The sequence below is a fragment of the Eurosta solidaginis genome, chromosome 1 (genome assembly GCF_040869045.1).
Source record: "Eurosta solidaginis isolate ZX-2024a chromosome 1, ASM4086904v1, whole genome shotgun sequence".
NCBI classification, from domain to species: domain Eukaryota; kingdom Metazoa; phylum Arthropoda; class Insecta; order Diptera; family Tephritidae; genus Eurosta; species Eurosta solidaginis.
Genome location: NC_090319.1, coordinates 345,611,114 through 345,629,764, shown reverse-complemented (window position 1 = coordinate 345,629,764; position 18,651 = coordinate 345,611,114). Strand labels below are relative to the sequence as shown.

Here is an 18,651-nt window from a genome sequence, read left to right as displayed (position 1 = left end):
TGTATTCAATCCACGGGCTTCCAACTCCTCTTTCAGTTGCTGCATCCTTAATTCACTTAACTTCGCCATGTCCTTGTTGTGCTCCGTAACTCTGGAATTTATTCAACAATTCCTCTTCTGACACCAATTGTAACGAATTTACTGCAATTCCCCTTATTTGCAATCTTCTGCCAACGTTCGTATCGCTAAACTGTTGAATAAATAACTCCAATATTGAATAATGGAAAAATTGCCTTTATTAAAGTACTTCACAATAACACTTATACTTTGCAACCAGCTGGCGTAATAACCAAACTGATTGATAGCTCAAATGAAACTCTACTATTGCCCGCCAGACTGCGTGCTTAATCAATAACTGCTTGATAGCTCAACTCAAACTGAATTCCAGCGCCTCTACATTTGCTGCCTTTTATACTCTCTGATTTCAACGTTGCATCTTCTAGGCGCTTCCATTTCCAGAATCTTCTAGTCCATCAGCTCTCAAACTTCTCAGCTGTAACTACAATTGCACGATTTTATATCTTCTCTCATTGCATACTTTCAGGAGTATCTCAGATATATGCTTGTGTTTGTGCTTTGATTCTCCGCTGCTCGTATACGTACATGGTACATATGTGTAGACGCAATTATTGTTTCGTTTATGTAGATACATAATGATTGAATTATTGATGTGAATTCACGTCACTGCTTAGCATCGGCTTAGAGATAGCAGCACCCCTTAGTTTTGCTAATATTCGTAACAATATCTTTCAGGATCTGATCTATGCTAAGGAAATCTGCGTTTACATTGATGACATATTAATCGCTTCCCGTGACCTTGAAAGCCATATCGAAACCCTTAGGTAAGTACTGAGGAGAATTTATGAGAAAAATCTAGAGGTAAAGCTTAGAAAGTGCAAGTTTTGTTACAACATAGTTGAATACTTAGGTTATCGGGATACCTCATCGGGAATACGACCTTCAGAGTCCCACATTAAAGCAATTGCGAACAATCCAATCCCTAGGAATCAAAAAGAGCTTCGTTCCTGCATCGCATTCTTTTCATACTTCCGAAAATTTGTGCCATCTTTTTCGAAGATCGCAAAGCCACTTTTGGACTTATTACGCAAAGATGCCGAATTCAGTTTTTCGGAATACTGTTTAAAAGCCTTTAAGGATTTAACCCTAGAAGCCTAACCTACGCCTGCGAGGCGTACATTGATTTTAAAACTCTCTTTCTTTTTTAAACTGTTTAAGTTAACACCTCGTGCTTTTTCGTCAAGTCAGTAGTCGGTTGATGCTTGCTGAGCGCGCACTTTTCGCTGATTCAAACTTAACCATTTTTGAGTTTTTCACGTATAACACGCCTACGAGACGTATGTTTAGGCTTTATGTAAGTTTTCATCACGATTGGATATATTAATATTTGGGTGTTTTATGCTCATTATTTCTGTATGTACATATCTTATAGAACTTGTGAATATGTCACGATATAATAAATTGAACGTTGACGATATTTTTGCCATCCTATGCGAAGAAGATAACATAACTGCAGACGATTCAGCTTCAGAAGAAGAAGGAGAGGAGAACTGTCTCCAGAATGTTGAAAACAATAATGAAAACAGCTGTGATAGTGAGGATACACAAGTAAATTCCTGCACTGAAGAAGATATCGATGCTGCCGACGTTTCAGTTACTTTCAGTTCCGAACGAATACATCATATTTCTGACAAAATTATTCGTGGTAAGAATGGGCATATTTGGTCAACCAGTAGGGCCACATTATCTCATAGAACAAAAGCAATGAATATAGTTCGCGCATCTCGGGGTCCAGCAAGCGCATGCAAAAATATATTTGATCCCACGCATATTTTCAATCTCTTCATAACAGATGAAATTTTAAATGAAATTGTTAAATGGACCAATGTCGAAATGATAACTAAAAGACAAAATATATCAAAAACAACAGCGACTTATAAAGACACTCAATACTTAGAGATTCGTGCATTTATAGGCATTCTAACTCTGACTGCTGTCATGAAGGATAACCACCTTTCAACAGACGAATTGTTTGATTCTACTTTTTCTGGCACACGGTACGTTTCAGTAATGAGTAAAGAAAGATTTGAGTTTTTATCTAGATGCCTAAGAATGGACGATAAAGCCTTGCGTCCGATGCTTCGACCAAATGACGCATTCGTTCCAGCTAGAAATGTTTGGGAAATGTTTATAAAGCAATGCCGAAACAATTACATTCCTGGATCGGAAGTAACAATTGATGAGCAGTTACTAGGGTTTAGAGGAAGATGCCCCTTCCGGATTTACATTCCGAATAAGCCCAGCAAGTATGGAATCAAGTTTCCGATGATGTGCGACGCAACGTCCAAGTACATGATTGATGCGGATCCATATACTGGAAGAACCACAAATAGTGGAGGCATTCCACTTGGTGAATTTTATGTAAAAAAATTGTCGAAAACCATTCATGGTTCTAATAGGAGCATAACATGTGATAACTGGTTCACATCAGTTCCCCTGGCTAAAAATCTTCTTCAACCGCCTTACAAATTGACTATCGTTGGCACAATACGTTCTAATAAGAGAGAAATACCTGAAAAATTAAAAAATTCAAGATCCCGATCTGCTGGTACTTCTATGTTTTGCTTTGATGGGCCACTGACACTGGTGTCTTATAAGCCAAAGCCCTCAAAGATGGTTTACTTATTGTCCTCTTGTGATGAAGACGCAATAATTAATCATTCAAGTAGAAAACCAGACATGATTCATTTCTACAACCAAACAAAAGGAGGGGTAGATTCATTTGATCAGATGTGTTCGTCAATGTCATGCAGCCGTAAGACAAATAGATGGCCAATGGCTGTATTTTACGGCATTCTGAACATGTCATTTGTAAACAGTGCTATAATTTATAGTCACAACATGGCGGCAAATAATCAAAAGCCTTTGAATCGCAGAGAATACATGAAGCAACTATCTACAGATTTGATGAAACCATGGATGGAAGAAAGGCTTCAAGGCCCAACTTTGATCAGGTCTGTGCGAGACAATATAGGTACAATTCTCGGCGATCATACAAGTACACACGATAATTCTCAATCAGAAGAATCAGAACCTAAAAAACGAAAATATTGTTGTTTCTGCTCCTACAAAAAAAGAGGATGTCAAAAATAGTGTGATATAAGTGCAAAAAACCAATATGTTGTGAGCACAAACATGATGTATGTGTAGACTGCTCCTAAATTATATATACATATATATCTAGTCATCCAAAGACTGATTACATTACAAATAAGTAAAACAAACCATTTTAGTAGAATAATGAACTGTTTTTTTTTTTGTATTCTAAATTGTTTAACTTTATTTTCTATGCACCTGGTTTTTATGTTCGTTATTTTTTGTGATAATAAATATGTTTGAATTAATTTTATTTTATAGAAAATGTGTTTTATTAATAGTTTGTATTCCGATCTAAAACTTCATTAAAAAAAAACTATATAACTAAGCAGAATTTATCTCAGATGTTATTATTAGTACATGTACGCCTCTGAGACGTATGTTTATGCTTTATGTATTACTAAAATAGTTTAGGCTTCTAGGGTTAAAGGAAATCTTAGTTAGTGCACCGTTATTGGCGATTTATGATCGCCATCGTGAAACCCAACTTCATTGTGATGCAAGCAGCTTAGGTTTTGGGTCTGTTCTACTACAAAAGCAGGATGATGGAAAGTTCCATTCAATTGCATATTTTTCGAAGGCAACTACGCCAGCCGAGTCCAGGTATCATAGCTTCGAGCTGGAGACTTTGTCAATCATTTATGCCCTCCGTAGATTCAGAATATATTTAGAGGGTGTGCCATTCAAAATTATCACGGACTGTAATTCACTAACTATGACCTTAAACAAAAAACAAATTAACCCCCGAATCGCCAGATGGGCACTAGAATTGGAAAACTTTGACTATTCTATACACCATAGAAGCGGAACTAGTCTTGGGCACGTAGATGCCCTCAGCAGGAGCCCATTGTCAGGAAAAGAATGCGAGTGCATCAACATCATTGTGTTATGTACGGAAACGTGTAGAACAGAACATATCTTGGATTCTGAACTTAGTATTCCGTCCTACAAATGCATTCGTTGCGACTCTCAAAGTAGGCATACTGGCGGTGTTGTCATGTATGTGTATGGAAATATACAATTTAGCATAGTTTGTAATAAAGCTATCAACATGAATGTGTGGTGCATTATTGTAAAAATAAACAAATGCGCGTTAAAATGGAAAATCGGTGTACTATATCACTCACCAAGTAGCAGTGACTCCACCTTTATTACTTATCTAAATGAAATCATCACTGAACATCTCAAGGAGGCGGATAATAATTTAATAATTGGTGATTTTAATATCAATGTAAATGTATCGTCAACATACTCAAACCAGCTAACAAGTTTATTTGCACAAATGGCAATGATACAAAGGATAAACTTCGACACGAGGATAACAGAGTACTCGTCTACAAGAATTGATTTGCTATTCAGTAACAATGATAAAGTTAAAGCAGTGAATATACATACATATGTGAACATCGCATTTCTGACCATGAGACAATCCACTTCGAAGTGCCAACAACAAAGCTTTGTAAAATGAGAAGGTATGCTACTGTTACATGTTGGGAATACTATAGTGCTGATAATCTTTTAACTTTGCTACGAACATGCGATTTCAGCTTTATGTCAATTTCCGGAGTAGAAACTAAAACTAAAGCCCTGAACGAAGTTTTAACTGAGGCTTTGCAAGCACTGACTTATATAAAGAGGACCCAAATACAGATAAGAAATAAGTAGTACGACCGAGAATTAACAAACCTGCATAAAAGAAAAATAGAATCTTATAAAACTTCTCGAAATACTGGATTTTGGGACGAATAAAACGTCATTAAGAAAATATATAAAATAACCATAATTTATAAAAAAAGAAATACATGGAAGATAGAGTAAATAATAACAATGGCGATATGAAACGTATGTGGAAGTGGCTAAAAGACCTCGTCGAGCTTAATGATGTTAAAAAACATATCACTAAAATTGTAATTAACGGTGAATGCCTGGAAAATGAATATGATATAGCTAATGCCCTAAATAACTTTTTTATACAAAGTATTGTTGAAATTAATGATAACATCGAAAAAATTGTAAATGGGGATGAAATAAGCGCAAATCATCGTAATCCATTTGAAATATTTAAATTTACTGACATTGTAGTGGACGATATTATTATTATCACAAAATCACTTAAAAGCAAATATGGCGGCGACAAGCTGTTATCGGAGGGTGTCGTTAAAGATGCAATGACATATACTGCTAATTTCTACAAAGATATAATTAACGAATCCTTAAACAGCGGTATTGTACCTAGTTACTGGAAAATTTCAACAATAATACCTGTGGAAAAAGTAAAAAATACAATGAAACCTGAGGAACTACGTCCAATTAACACGTTACCTACAGATGAAAAAATTATGGAGACAGAGGTGAAGGATCAACTTGTGGCATACTTAGAGAAGCACAATGTGATTATCCCAGAACAATCGGGATTCGGGAAGAGCCATTCTTTTGAAACAGCGTTGAATATGGTAATTGCAGATTGGAAAGAAGACATGGCGGACGAAAAGTTTACGGTGTCTGTCTTCTTGGATTTAAAACGGGCTTTTGAAACTGTCGATAGATCTGAGCTATTGGACGTTATGTTTAAAATTGGTATAAGAGGAAAGGCGTTGGAATGGTTCCGGAGTTATTTGGGTGACAGAAAACAGAGAACGATAATTGGAAAGGAGGTTTCATCAGTGGTGGATGTTAACATTGGTTTACCACAAGGCTCGGTCTTGCGCCAATATTGTTTACATTGTATATCAATGATATAAAAAGATGCTTAAAATATTGTAAAATACGTCTATTTGCGGATGATGCATTGCTTATCATAAGTGAAAAATATGCAGAATGTGCCATACTAAAAGTACAAGAAGACCTGGACTCGCTATACAAATGGTTATGCCTTAGAAAACTGAAATTAAATGTCGAAAAAACTAAGTTCATGATATTTTGTAGAAACACTAATATCATAGGTAACAATAGTTTAAATAATATTACGCCGAAGGTAAAAAACATGGAAATCCAAAGAGTAGACAAAATTAAGTATTTAGGAGTTTTGATTGATGATAATCTAAATTTTGGAGAGCATGTAACTTATCTGGAAAGGAAAATTGCACAGAAAATAGGCTTCATGTATAGAAGATGTAAACATATCAGTCAAAGTCATAAAATATTGGTATATCGTTCAATTATTGAACCACACTTTATTTATTGTCCTACTATTCTGCTATTAAGTAATAATATATATATTAAGAAACTTCAAATACAGCAAAACAAGGCAATACGATTTATTTTAAAATGTTCTCCAAGAAAGCCAAAAATTGTATTGCTCAATAGATTAAACTGGCTTAGTATTAAACAGTCAGTTAGTTATTTCACATTGAAATTTATACACCAACTTAGGTTAGGAATGTTACCGAATTACCTGAGTAGTAAAATACATTATAATCATGAAATCCACAATTATGGAACTAGAAATTGCAATAATATAAGACTGCCTAGAATAAGAACTGAGTTCGCCAAAAGGTCTCTTGAATATTTAGTGTATAAAATGTACAATGAGTTACCTTCTGATTTGAAAGACTGTGAAAATATTCAGGGCTGTCATGGAATCCAATTGTTGTCGGAATCGGATTTAAAAACGACAAAATAATTACTTTGGTGTCATCAAATCCAATGTTATCGGTTTAATGTTCGAATCGGAATTAGTGTCGGTTTTAGGTGTCACAGAATCCGATAATATCGGTTTTGCTATCGGAAACAATCCAATCAGTTAAATGCTGTTGGATTTAATTTTTTCCTAGTTGTATTTCTATTGCAGTTGAGTATTTTCTAAAAATGTAAGTAAATAAAGGTTTATTTTATAAAAATAAATGTAAATTTACATATATTTTCATTCTTAATAGGGGAAAACATAAAATTTCAATGCAAAACAGTATTTTGACTGAATTTATGGAGAAACATCCAGATATTGCGAAGGGCTTCACGAAGCACATCATCTAAAATCGTTGACAACGTGCTTCTACCTACACTCATGCTAGAATCTTTGCTAACTGATCTTTGATAGGATCCTTCAGCTAAAAATCGTAATGTAGCTGCTAGTTGTTGCAGCACTGGCAGAACTTTCGAGCGGGTTAAGCATCTTTCAATGGTGTCCAATACCATTCGGAAAGCCTCTTTGTTTATGCAATATTATTCAATGTAACTGCAAATACACTATAAATATTTAGAAACCCACATTAAGACATTTTTTTAATTACGCTGTCTCTGGCAACTCAAACGGATTGCTGCGATCTCTCAAAATTTTCCTTTTGACCCTCTCGCAACTTTCTTCTTCCAAATATAAATTCCATAATATAACTGCTACAACTGCTGATGCCATTTTGATTTCAATAATTTTTTTTATTTCTATATATATATATTTCTAGATATATTTCTGTTTAATTGCACAAAACAACTATTTTATAAAATTTTGCCAAAAAAATTAACATCAAAATTGCCGGTGCATCGCAAAACAGCTGATTCGAACATCGCTTTTATTTACATTCGAAAAGAGCAAAACCAATACGGTTTTATGACACCAATTGAAATCAATATTGGTTTGTAATTCCGACAAAACGCAAAACCGACTTGGATTCCATGACAGCCCTGATTAGTAAGTTCAAAGAAAAACTGTTTTTATATTGTACGTCACTAAATGTGACATGAGTATTTATGTTAATCTCTTATTTTAACCTAAACTAGGTCTTAAAGACCGTAATAATAAATAAATAAAGTAAAATAAAATACTATAAAACCTGAGTCGTTGCCCAACTATAAAGGTGATAGTGATTATAAAAGCGCAAATAAACAAATTGCTGTCGTAGATTTGGACGATATAGACATTCAGATCCAGATGGCGCAGAATAGGGACGAGAAGCTCAAAGAACTTATGAATAAGTTAGAGAAGGGTGTGCTTGCGGGATATGAACTCGTAGACGGATGGGTATGTCGTAAGGTGAGAGAAGAGAAGGTTATGCTTTGCGTTCCTACAGAAATGGAGATAAACGTAATTCGTACCATACATGAAAAAATAGGTCACTTAGGTACAGAAAAGTGGTATAATCAGATACGTAAAACTTATTGGTTCGAAAAAATGAAAGATAAGATAAACAAATTCATACAAAATTGTATAAAATGCATTGTCTACTCTGCATCAGCTCGTTCTAATGAGCATAATATGTTTAATATACCCAAAAAGCCTATACCTTTTGACACTCTTCATTTGGACCACTTTGGCCCCCTGCCGGCAATTAAGTCGAAACGCAAGCACATACTCATTGTTATCGATGCTTTCACGAAGTTTGTCAGGTTGTACCCCTTAAATTCTACTAGTACGAAAGAAGTGTGTTGTTCTCTAGATAAATACTTCAGTTATTATAGCCGCCCCAGACGTGTCATAACCGATCGAGGTACTTGGTTCACCTCTCTCGAATTTAGTGACTATCTGCTGAAGAGGAACATAGGTCATGTGAAGGTAGCAGTGGCATCGCCACAAGCCAATTAAAATTCGATAGTGGTGCTTGCCAACTAATATTGTAACCGAATCTCCGCAGTCATCAACAGCTTAAGGCCACACCACCTAAATGAATTGTAAACTGATTGAGGTCAATCTATAAGTCAGATTGGCCGAGATGTGATGTCCTTATATTTATTCTGTCATGTCACCCTTTTTATTATACCATGCTTTCTGAAAGATGGTAAAGGTACGCGCACATTACGCTGCGCGACACGTAGCAGCAGCGGCGCCTCACAGAGCGACAATTTTGGCAATTCAAATTAAGCGGCAATCGAGCGACACATTGCGGCAAAAGTTTGTGTTTATTTTTGTTTGCAAAATGGACGACAGTTTTTGAAGCTGTAATTATTTCATTTTTGTGCGAAGAAGGGGAAAGGAAAAGAAAAAGGTCGTGGCTATGGGTCCAAGGCATCTCATCCTCAAGATATGAGTAAGGAGAGTTCCACACTCTTTTGCTCAGATTGAAAAAAGATGGTGCAAAATTCTTTGCATGTGTTCTTATGAGGCAATTCACACCTAGTGGCAGCAGCACTGCGCGATACTTCCCAACGTGGATTTTTTGCCTAGTTGATCAAATTTGCCGCGCTGTGCCGGGTCGCGCAGTGCTGCTGACGCTAGGTGTGAATTGCCTGGTAAGAATACATGCAAAGAATATTTTGTAGTGCAGTGCAGTGCTGCGTAGTGCAGCCTAATGTGGCCTTACCTTAAATGTCACTTGCTGGCGGAAATGCAGCCAACTTCGCTTTTGCTCTGGTTCCTTCTTCTTCCGGTGAACATCAGGCCCCTATTATGAACATTTTTCAATCTTCGCTGGCTATCGAACATCGAAAATCGAATTAAAAATTGGTATTATGATATCTAATCTCTGTTGAAATTTTCGCTGTGTATCTAATTTTGAAGCGAATAGAAATTTGTTGTCGACGCTGCATCGAATTAGAAGAAAATTGTTTGAAATGTAAGTTTTTTGTGTTTATCTTCTACTTTTTTGCTACGTAATAGTAATTTCAAACTATTTGTATTAATCGTGTATAGTGTAGCATGCTTTATTTTTATTAAAATTAATATCCAAATAAAAATTATTTAAAAGGAAATGTTATGTTTTCATGATGCAAAATTGAATAATAATGAAAATTTTTGAAAATAGTAAAATCAATATTGAAAATTAAAATATTGTAAAACATATTAAAATTACAAAATTAAATAAAAATAATTTAGTCAATATAGTTTAAGAAGCCTACATATAGGTACAAGGTCGTGAATACAAAACAACTGTTTGGAAGACTGATTGAATAAATTGGACAAAATCCGTTTATAACAAAACGAACTTGCAGAAAGGATCGGGTGGAAAAAATTCCGAGTGCATTCTCGTACCCGGTGCTCAGCTGAGACAATCCCTAGCGCAAAATGTGAGAATTGTTGCCAGTTTCAAAATGGTTGGAATATACTTGGCTCTTGTGTATTGTTGCAGCCATTCATCTTTACCGGATAGCAAGTCCATGAACAATTCTATGGTCATTATGAAGTTTAGTTTTTAACACATGTAACAACATGTTCAGAATGCTACAATGTTTAGAAAGCTGCAATTACGCGTTGAAATTCATTTTTGTACTTAAGATTTTTTCCTCATAATAAATATTTTTTTTTTTTTTTGTTTAAGCTTGTTGGCCAGGGAATGTATCTCCATACGCCAGGTATTTCTCTTAGTTTGAGTTCATAAATTTCTGGATTGAACATCCAGTGTCGGTTTAGTGTGTACTTGGGACCACTAGCACACGATGGTAATACCTTAGAGGCCAGAACCATGCCTAGCAGTCCCTTCATGATTTGTGGTTTCAATTGTAGATTGTATTTTTAGTGTATTTGGTATTTAAATGGCACCACGCCAAGCACAAAGTCCTTTATATTGTTTTCCAATTACGTATTTTAAAATGTTCTATTCTTTGTTTATTTGGTTTTTTCAATGGCACCACGCCAAGCACAAAATCTTTTATATTGCATTCTTAGTGTCAGTATTTTAATAATTCATTTTCAAGTTTATTGTCGTAAAATTTGGTTTTTCAAGGGCACCACGCCACTCACAAAGTCTTTTCTCTATTTTTTTTTTTTACTTCTTTTCGTTTAATTTTTTATGTTGTTTCGTTTTTAGCCGTAAAATTTAATTAATGTATATCCACTATTCACTTTTTTTCGCTGTTTAATTTTGGTAGGAAAGTTTTTGTCGTGTTAGGTATTATAGTTGTGTATTGTCAATAAAGCTGTCTTTGTGCAGTATTTGTACTGCTCTAGAAAAAGCCGAATGTCTACTCTTGCCAAAAATTCTTTTTTTTATTTATTTAATTTTTTTTTTCTTTCTTTCCGAGTATATGTCGTCAACCATTTATGTTGTATTGAGTTATTAGTTTTCAATCCCGTTATTTGTTCTTTTTGTCCTTGGTGGAGTTGTATGTATATTATCGCAATTTATATCTAGGGTAATCTCTACCCCGTTATATGTTCCGTTTATCATATATGTATGAATTTATGTAAAACGAAAGTTTTACTTATATTTTTGTATATCACATAATTTTTAATTATAAAGAGATTAATAAATAATTTTGATTTTATTTTATTTGACAGATCATGGGAATGTGCTTTTATGAACGGTTGAATTTATCGAATTATCGAACAATGAAGCCTCCATTACTGATACTTAGCATAGGCTTGACTTGACTTGGCGTAAACTTGGCAACTTAAGCCCCCATTACTGATACTTAGCATAGACTTGACTTGACTTGGCGTAAACTTGGCAACTTAGCCACGATTATACTCCACTTGGCGCATAAAATCTGGCATCATAATCAGCGTTGAAATTTATTTTTAAATAAATGTCAATTTGTATGACAAAATGTCAAAATGAAATGGAAACAAACAAATGGCATCTCAAAATGTAAACGTCACTTAGAACTTACATAGAACATCAAAATTCAACAGACTTCTAAGTCAAGTTTTGAGTAATCAGTAACATGCAATGTTCATTTAACAGAACTGTAAGTGACAGTTCGCAAGCCAAGTCAAGTCTATGCTAAGCATCAGTAATGGAGCCTTTAGCCACGATTATACTCCACTTGGCGCATACAATGTGGCATCATAATCAGCGTTGAAATTTATTTTTAAATAAATGTCAATTTGTATGACAAAATGTCAAAATGAAATGGAAACAAACAAATGGCATCTCAAAATGTAAACGTCACTTAGAACTTACATAGACGCCCCGATTCTAGTGTGGTAACAACATTCTTCACCACGGTAACGAAATCATGTGGAAACTTTTACACCCTTTTGGTATTCTATCCGCGAAAGTAGCCGGATAATTTTTTACCCACAAAAGTAGGTGGCTACATCGAAATAACCACCCAACAGCTGTTGTTTAGAAAAAGGCAAAACTGAAAAATATAGATTTGTAAGCGCAAATAAGTAAAGATAATAGTAAAAAAGTGTTGCCTCTTGCTATATATTTGTTTACATTATGTTCTTTTACAGAATAAATTACAATATAACTATGTAAAATCTTATGCATGCATGTAGATATATACACATCGTCTCGTTTATTCGTTAACCTCGTATCTACGTGACACATTTTCGGTAAAGCCATGGCGGAACCATACAAAGTGGCAGCCTACAATACCTACAAACATAAATAAAAATTGCATGTACTTTGTTTTTGTAAATTCGATGGACGAATGTCAAAATCTTACTGCGCCGGAAGTTGATGTATCAAATCAAATAAAAAAGTTTATATTCAGCTGTCGCATGCACCCACTTTGTATCGTTCCGCCATGGATAAAGGGAAGAAAACCAACTTTTAAATTTCACCACAGACATTGGTGAGTTCTTCGGTGATGACAGCGTTTCCACTTTGGCCAGAATCGCGAATAAAAGAACTGGTAACGATTTTCGGATACATAATGTTCTGGGTACTATTTTACCGGTAACGCTCAGAATCCGCTCGAGAAAATCAAAATTCAACAGACTTCTATGTCAAGTTAAGTGTTGCTAAGTTTTGAGTAATCAGTAACATGCAATGTTCATTTAACAGAACTGTAAGTGACAGTTCTCAAGCCAAGTCAAGTCTATGCTAAGTATCAGTAATGGGGTCTTGACACTAGTCTTGATCGAATGAGTGTCATAATACCGAATGAAAATTCGAAGATCGAATTTGCCTCATAATAAGGGCCTCAAAGAGCAAAGTCGAAAAATAATCAACAGCGACAATAAAATCTTAAAATAAATTATCAATCGTATTATTTTAAAAGACAAGATTTCAGGTATGTTTCCCTGACCTATTCGTGTACCTGTGTTCGAAAAAGGGGAGAAGACGGAGGCAGGGGCTGGTTGTTGTTGCAGTGCTTCGCCCCATCCAATAGGTGCGACCGATCACACATTGTCATCAATATCCTCTAATGGGAGTCCAAGGAAGCTTGCTGTTTCAACAGGGGTGGACCATAATGATAGGAGCTGAAGGCGCGGTGGGGCGCTAGCTACATCGGGTACTTGTTGTGGCTTTCTGAGCAGCGTAGCTGCTAGAAGGAAGTGGGGGTGCTAAGGCGCCGACTACTGAACGCCTTGGGCATGTCCAGCAAGCTACCAGAAAAGATGTAAAGATGTTAAAGTGACCGGGTCGACGAATGTTGATATCTAGCCCAGAACACCGCGTCGATGCAACCACCCTATGCACGTGACACACTGGCATGTGTGTGACCGACTTAAAAAGATTCGTTTCCGGAACACGCAGCAAAACCATTTCTCTGGACCGGGATTAGGTTCGATATCTTCTACAAATCTAAAATTTTGCCTGTTATATTTACCTTCTCACTTCATACTCCGAGCTCTCTTTCGAGGCATTCCAACTCCAAAAGTATTAAAAGATACAGTGAATGATGTATTAAAACGGTAAAACTTAAAATTATTTATTTTACAAAAAGTTACATACATACATGCATTCATAGATAAAATGTAGTAGAAACGATACAACAATATTCGATAAACTACAAATGCAAGTTCGAACACACAAGTAGGCAATGTAAAGAGTAATACTTTTTAAAATAAGATACACACGATATACAGTGCTCCGCTTAAATACTATCCACCTAAATCCTAATGGTGTTTTCTTTTCTGGAAATCATGTGGGCCTGTTGGTTGTTTCAAGGTCCTGTGTTACTTTGATAAAATATTTCGCTTTGATTAAGCAAATCGGGACCATTGCCTACAAATTAAGCTTCTTTGCAGAGTGCTAGGTAACGTAGGTCAAAACTTACAATTTAGGAGTGCAACATGAGAGCAACATTTTTTCCAGAGAAGAGTACGCCATAAGTAAGTCATTCCGTACAAATATGGATAAACTACAAATATAAATTGTTTTTGAGGAATTACATTTTTGAGTATACCTAAATATATGCGATTCGAAATTTATCATTCTTAAGTAGAAACGTTTATAAAAACTAATTTTAATGCAGGTTGATTTTCTCTTTCTAATTAACTTTAATATTTAGTTGAGTATTAAGGTTAGTACAGCATAATGGCGCCCTGATTCTTTTCTTCGCTTAAAGGCTCAAGTCTTTGGCGATCACGTTGCTCCGAACGTTTGGCATGTAACAATATAAAAATATTTATTATAACAACCAGCGTTGATGCAATTACTAAATAAAAGCTATATCCCAAAAAAGCTAAACCATGACTATACCAATTACGATCCTGTGCTGCGAGAACATTATGTTGCAAATATTGATAGAATTGCACAAGCCAACAAATGAAGGCTACCACCTGTGATGCCGCTGAAGATATATTCGAAGCGAAAAGTAGTATCATAGTGCCAGGGCGTTTTCCTGCAGATGCTGCTTTCAGCACTGCTGCAATAGCGGAAATCGCACAACTTAGAAGACCAAAGCCCGTACCCAAAGCTGTTATGAGCCAAAGCCAGAAGTTCATCGTTTCTGGACCATTTTGATCAAATGTATAAACTAGAGGTGGAAAGTGGAGAAAATAACTATAATAATAATGGTACAAGCTTTCGTTAACAGTATATTTCACATACCAATAATTGGTGATGAGCGCACCCCAACTCCATAGTTGAGAGCTTTGTTACCATAAAACAAGCCAAAGTTGATATCACCACTGGAATTCTGTAAAATGAGCGATTTAAAATAAGGTTTTTACGTTCAGATTAGCCATACACAAATTTATGGGCCATTTTGCAGTTTACAAAAACTGTTCAACTTCAAAACGGATCAGTAACTCGAGTTTATGGCGCAATGCGAATGTAATATTACATTTACTATTCGATGAAAAATTTAAAGGCTGAAGTGAGCGTGCTAGTTTAAAGTAAATTGTTGGCCTAGGAAGGTCTGGGTATGAAGCTCAGATAGAAAACGACCAGTTTGAGCTTAAAAATCAACCAACAAAAATCGCTTTAACGCTTGTAACCTATTATTCTGAGACAAAATCAATTACCGACACTCCACACTGCTTAGTACCAATGATGGAAATAGGACGTTACTGATTAAATAGGGTTATACTGCAGTAATATGCCCTGGTCGGGTACCCGGCTGTCATGAAAACGCAGTGGCAGTCTTTAGTGGTTACACTCGATTCCTCATGCGGAAAGGTCGATACTACTCCTGTATTATATATTATATATGAATAGCGTTTGGCCGTTTAGCTATAGCAGACTTAACCACAGATCCACACATGAACTGTTTTGCTTCCTTCTGCAGGAAGGAAGTTTTCAAAACACCGAAGCCTCCCAAGCTCATCGGCGACGACAGCATCTCCCTGCTGATGTTAATGCACACCAGACTAGAGAGAGTAAGCTGCCTACAGAAGGTCCTAAGCCTTCCTATGCCTAACCATGTTATTCCCCAATTATGCAAACCTGGAATGTGGTTCCCTCAAAAACCTGGAAATCAGCACACAAAAAAGAACATCAATGCCGGTTCAAGAACTCATCCTTTTAATGCCTAAAACACAAATATGCCCTTGAGCCACTGGTACATGAAGGAGAAGAGGAAGAAGGTCAATATACAATATCCTACTCTTGCAGAAGAAGAAAGCATGCTACCAAGGAAGACATAACTCACACTGGCTCAACTTCGTTGTGGATACTGTAAGAGGTTAAACTCTTACTTTTCCAGAATCAACCCCAACATACTTAATGTATGCCCTGCATTCGACAAATGACCCCAACCATCTTTTCAACTGTAATGTGGAACCTACGCTTTTATTACCAATTTCCCTATTCTCCGCCCCTGTTAAAACTGGCAGTTTCTTTGGACTTCCGTTAGAGGACTGTGATGACAATTTGTGAGTGGTCGCACTCATTGCATGGGGCGAAGCACTTTTAACACAACAACAACAATGTACTGAGCTTCATCCGCGCTTAACGGCCTATCCTATTTTGGCCGTTTTGTAAGAAGTCTACTCTATCCCTGTTTCGCGATAGCTCAGGCCTACTCAATGGAGGTATCCCTTTCCTCTGCTTCCAAATATGGCTGTCGATGAGAATATTTTTTTAGCACGAATGTGTTCGTCTAATGTTGTTGCTGTTGTTGTTGTTGTAGCGATAAGGACACTCCCCAAAGGCTTGGGGAGTGTTATCGATGTTGATGGTCCTTTGCCGGATATAGATCCGGTACGTTCCGGTACCAAGCCCGACCATCTCGGGAACGATTTGTTATGATCACATGCCCTCCCACCCCCTAGATCCATTCGGAGTTCGGGGACGCCAGAGCCTCGGTTGTTAATGAACCAGAATTCGCCACGGATAGGTGAGGTAGACAATTGGGTTTGGAGAAGATATATATTGCGCTGGCAACCTGGAAAGGTTGCGCTACCGAACCCCTTGAATTTATTTGGTATTTTAGTCGTCTCTTACGACAGGCATACCTACCGCGGATATATTCTACCCCCTAACCCGCTGGGATGTGTTCGTCTAATCGTAATAGTGGCCTACCCAGTGAAGCCTTTCACTTGTGTTCAGGACTTATAGAGCGTGGTTTTTGTTCGAAAGGACTGCGAGTTAAGTTCTTAGAATATACCGGCAGTAAAATTAAATACTGCGCACTAGTTGTGCGCTGGGCAACAAAATTCCCGCCACTAAAAACCTCGTCCAATTCCCTTCAACCACACATACATACATATATAGTCGTTAATGGTGTTTGTTACCGGAACGACCCGCAAGAAAGAGATATTCTTAATCAATAATCCAAGCACAATGGGTGCGGATATCATAAAGTAGATTTATGATCACAACGCATTCCTAAACTTTATTATAATCCTGCAAAGATACATACATACATAAATATTATGTTCTAAATTATTTACTTACTGTGTAATTTAGACGTTTCGGGTATGCGCGTACCCAATGATTTGTAGTTAAACTGACCAGAAGTAGACCAATTGCGATGCAACTTCCAAAGAAGGTTGAAAAGACTAGAGCTCGTGTGCGCATACTCATGACGTTCGTTTGTTCGGTAAGATTGTGGCGTGATTATTTCATTCAATTACGATGTGTAGTTCATCAACAGCAGCTACGGTTGTTGCGTATGAACGGAATGACCTTACACGAAGTCAGCGATCTGAACTCCTTTGGTTGGAGAGTTTCAATTTGTTCGATAAAAGTAAATAAAATAAATAAGGGAACAAGTTCATTTTTGTGTTTTTCATACACATACACACATACATATGTAGATATGTAGTAATTTTTACATATTAAAAAACTTAGGTCACAAACTCGCTTTTCCCAAAAAAAAAAAATTATTTCAACAGCTCTTCTTCATTTCTTATAAAATGTTATATATTCGTACATACATATATATGTGTATGTACATGCTCTGGTTAATTAATGGCCACGAAAAAGGTAATCCAGTTTATGGGAACGCAACATAGCTGTTTAATTTTGCTGCACTTGAACTCATCCCATGACATTACAAAAACAAACCCACTAAAAAATCAACGGTTTTGCTTAAAACCGCAAATATGTATGTATTCAACTCATTAAAAAAATTATTTCATTATACTTACACCAAGTAGATATGTATGTAAATCTCCTGAATCCAATTCCAAGTACCCCTTAACCGCTACGTATGTATGTAGATGTATTTGTTATTTTCGACAAAATATAAGTTTTATAAGTTTTCTCTATGAACAACGCACTTAGCTTATTTTATTTTTTGCTGCTTATCGAGTTATTAACAATATTTTTTTTGTTTACGCATCATATTTATTCGTATGGATGTGTGTGTCTCAATTCGCGATCATTGTACAGGTTTACAATTTTGATATGTATGAGAGGGAAACAATTTCTTTCCCTTTCTAACACACGGCAGTTTGACACTTCGGTCAGTGTCAAACTAGCGTGGAACCCAGTGGAAGCTGCGTGGAACATGAGTTTTGACACTCAACGAAGTGTCAAAATTACCGGGGTTGCTTCGTCGAAAGCGACACAGGGAATCAAAAAAGGGATCGGAATATCAGATATGGGTTGCTGTGATGGTAAATTTTTTTGAACGAATTTAGTAGGAAATTTTAAGTGCACCCATATGGGTCCTTCAGAAAATTATAAAAAAGTCTTCAATTGGGGTATCTGAGGACGCGTAGTTATTTCAGAATTAAGAATACAAACACGTGAGTTAAGTTTTTCTACCCGTTCAAAAGTTCTCCGCGAAAAACAGTTTGAAACCGAGGTCGACTGCAATAACCCGTCCAAAAAGCGGAAAGAAAAATGAATAGACGCGTTTTGTCCTGTTTTCAATAGTCCGAAGAGAAAGGGTATTCGAATTATTGGAAGCGAGGCCAAAACGCGTCTATTAATACCTCCCCCGACGGTTTTGGTCGTGTTTTAGCAATCGTCCCCGGTAATAAAGTATCACAATTTGTTAATTAATATTGTCCAAAATATATGGTTATTAAAGAGAGAT

The 18,651-nt window shown here is 36.3% G+C and overlaps 2 protein-coding genes across 3 annotated transcripts; one reads left to right on the top strand and one right to left on the bottom strand.

The window, feature by feature from the left end:
* The first annotated feature begins 1,274 nt into the window (after positions 1-1,274).
* LOC137241012 (piggyBac transposable element-derived protein 4-like) lies at positions 1,275-3,171 on the top strand. Its single transcript, XM_067768146.1, has 2 exons — positions 1,275-1,372; positions 1,451-3,171. The coding sequence occupies exon 2, from the start codon at positions 1,462-1,464 to the stop codon at positions 3,169-3,171; it is 1,710 nt and encodes a 569-aa protein (XP_067624247.1). The 5' UTR covers positions 1,275-1,372; positions 1,451-1,461.
* Positions 3,172-13,615: 10,444 nt separating this feature from the next.
* LOC137238012 (clarin-2) lies at positions 13,616-18,051 on the bottom strand. Of its 2 annotated transcripts, none has more exons than XM_067762505.1 (4): positions 17,756-18,051; positions 17,061-17,318; positions 14,772-14,859; positions 13,616-14,697 (listed from the first exon to the last, which is right to left on the bottom strand). In XM_067762505.1, exons 2-4 carry the CDS (start codon positions 17,187-17,189, stop codon positions 14,243-14,245), a joined length of 672 nt encoding a protein of 223 aa, XP_067618606.1. In that variant the 5' UTR covers positions 17,190-17,318; positions 17,756-18,051; the 3' UTR covers positions 13,616-14,242. The 2 variants fall into 2 exon arrangements, with proteins under 2 accessions (XP_067618606.1, XP_067618607.1); XM_067762506.1 differs by lacking the exon at positions 17,756-18,051 and adding an exon at positions 17,411-17,661.
* Between the last annotated feature and the right edge of the window lie 600 nt (positions 18,052-18,651).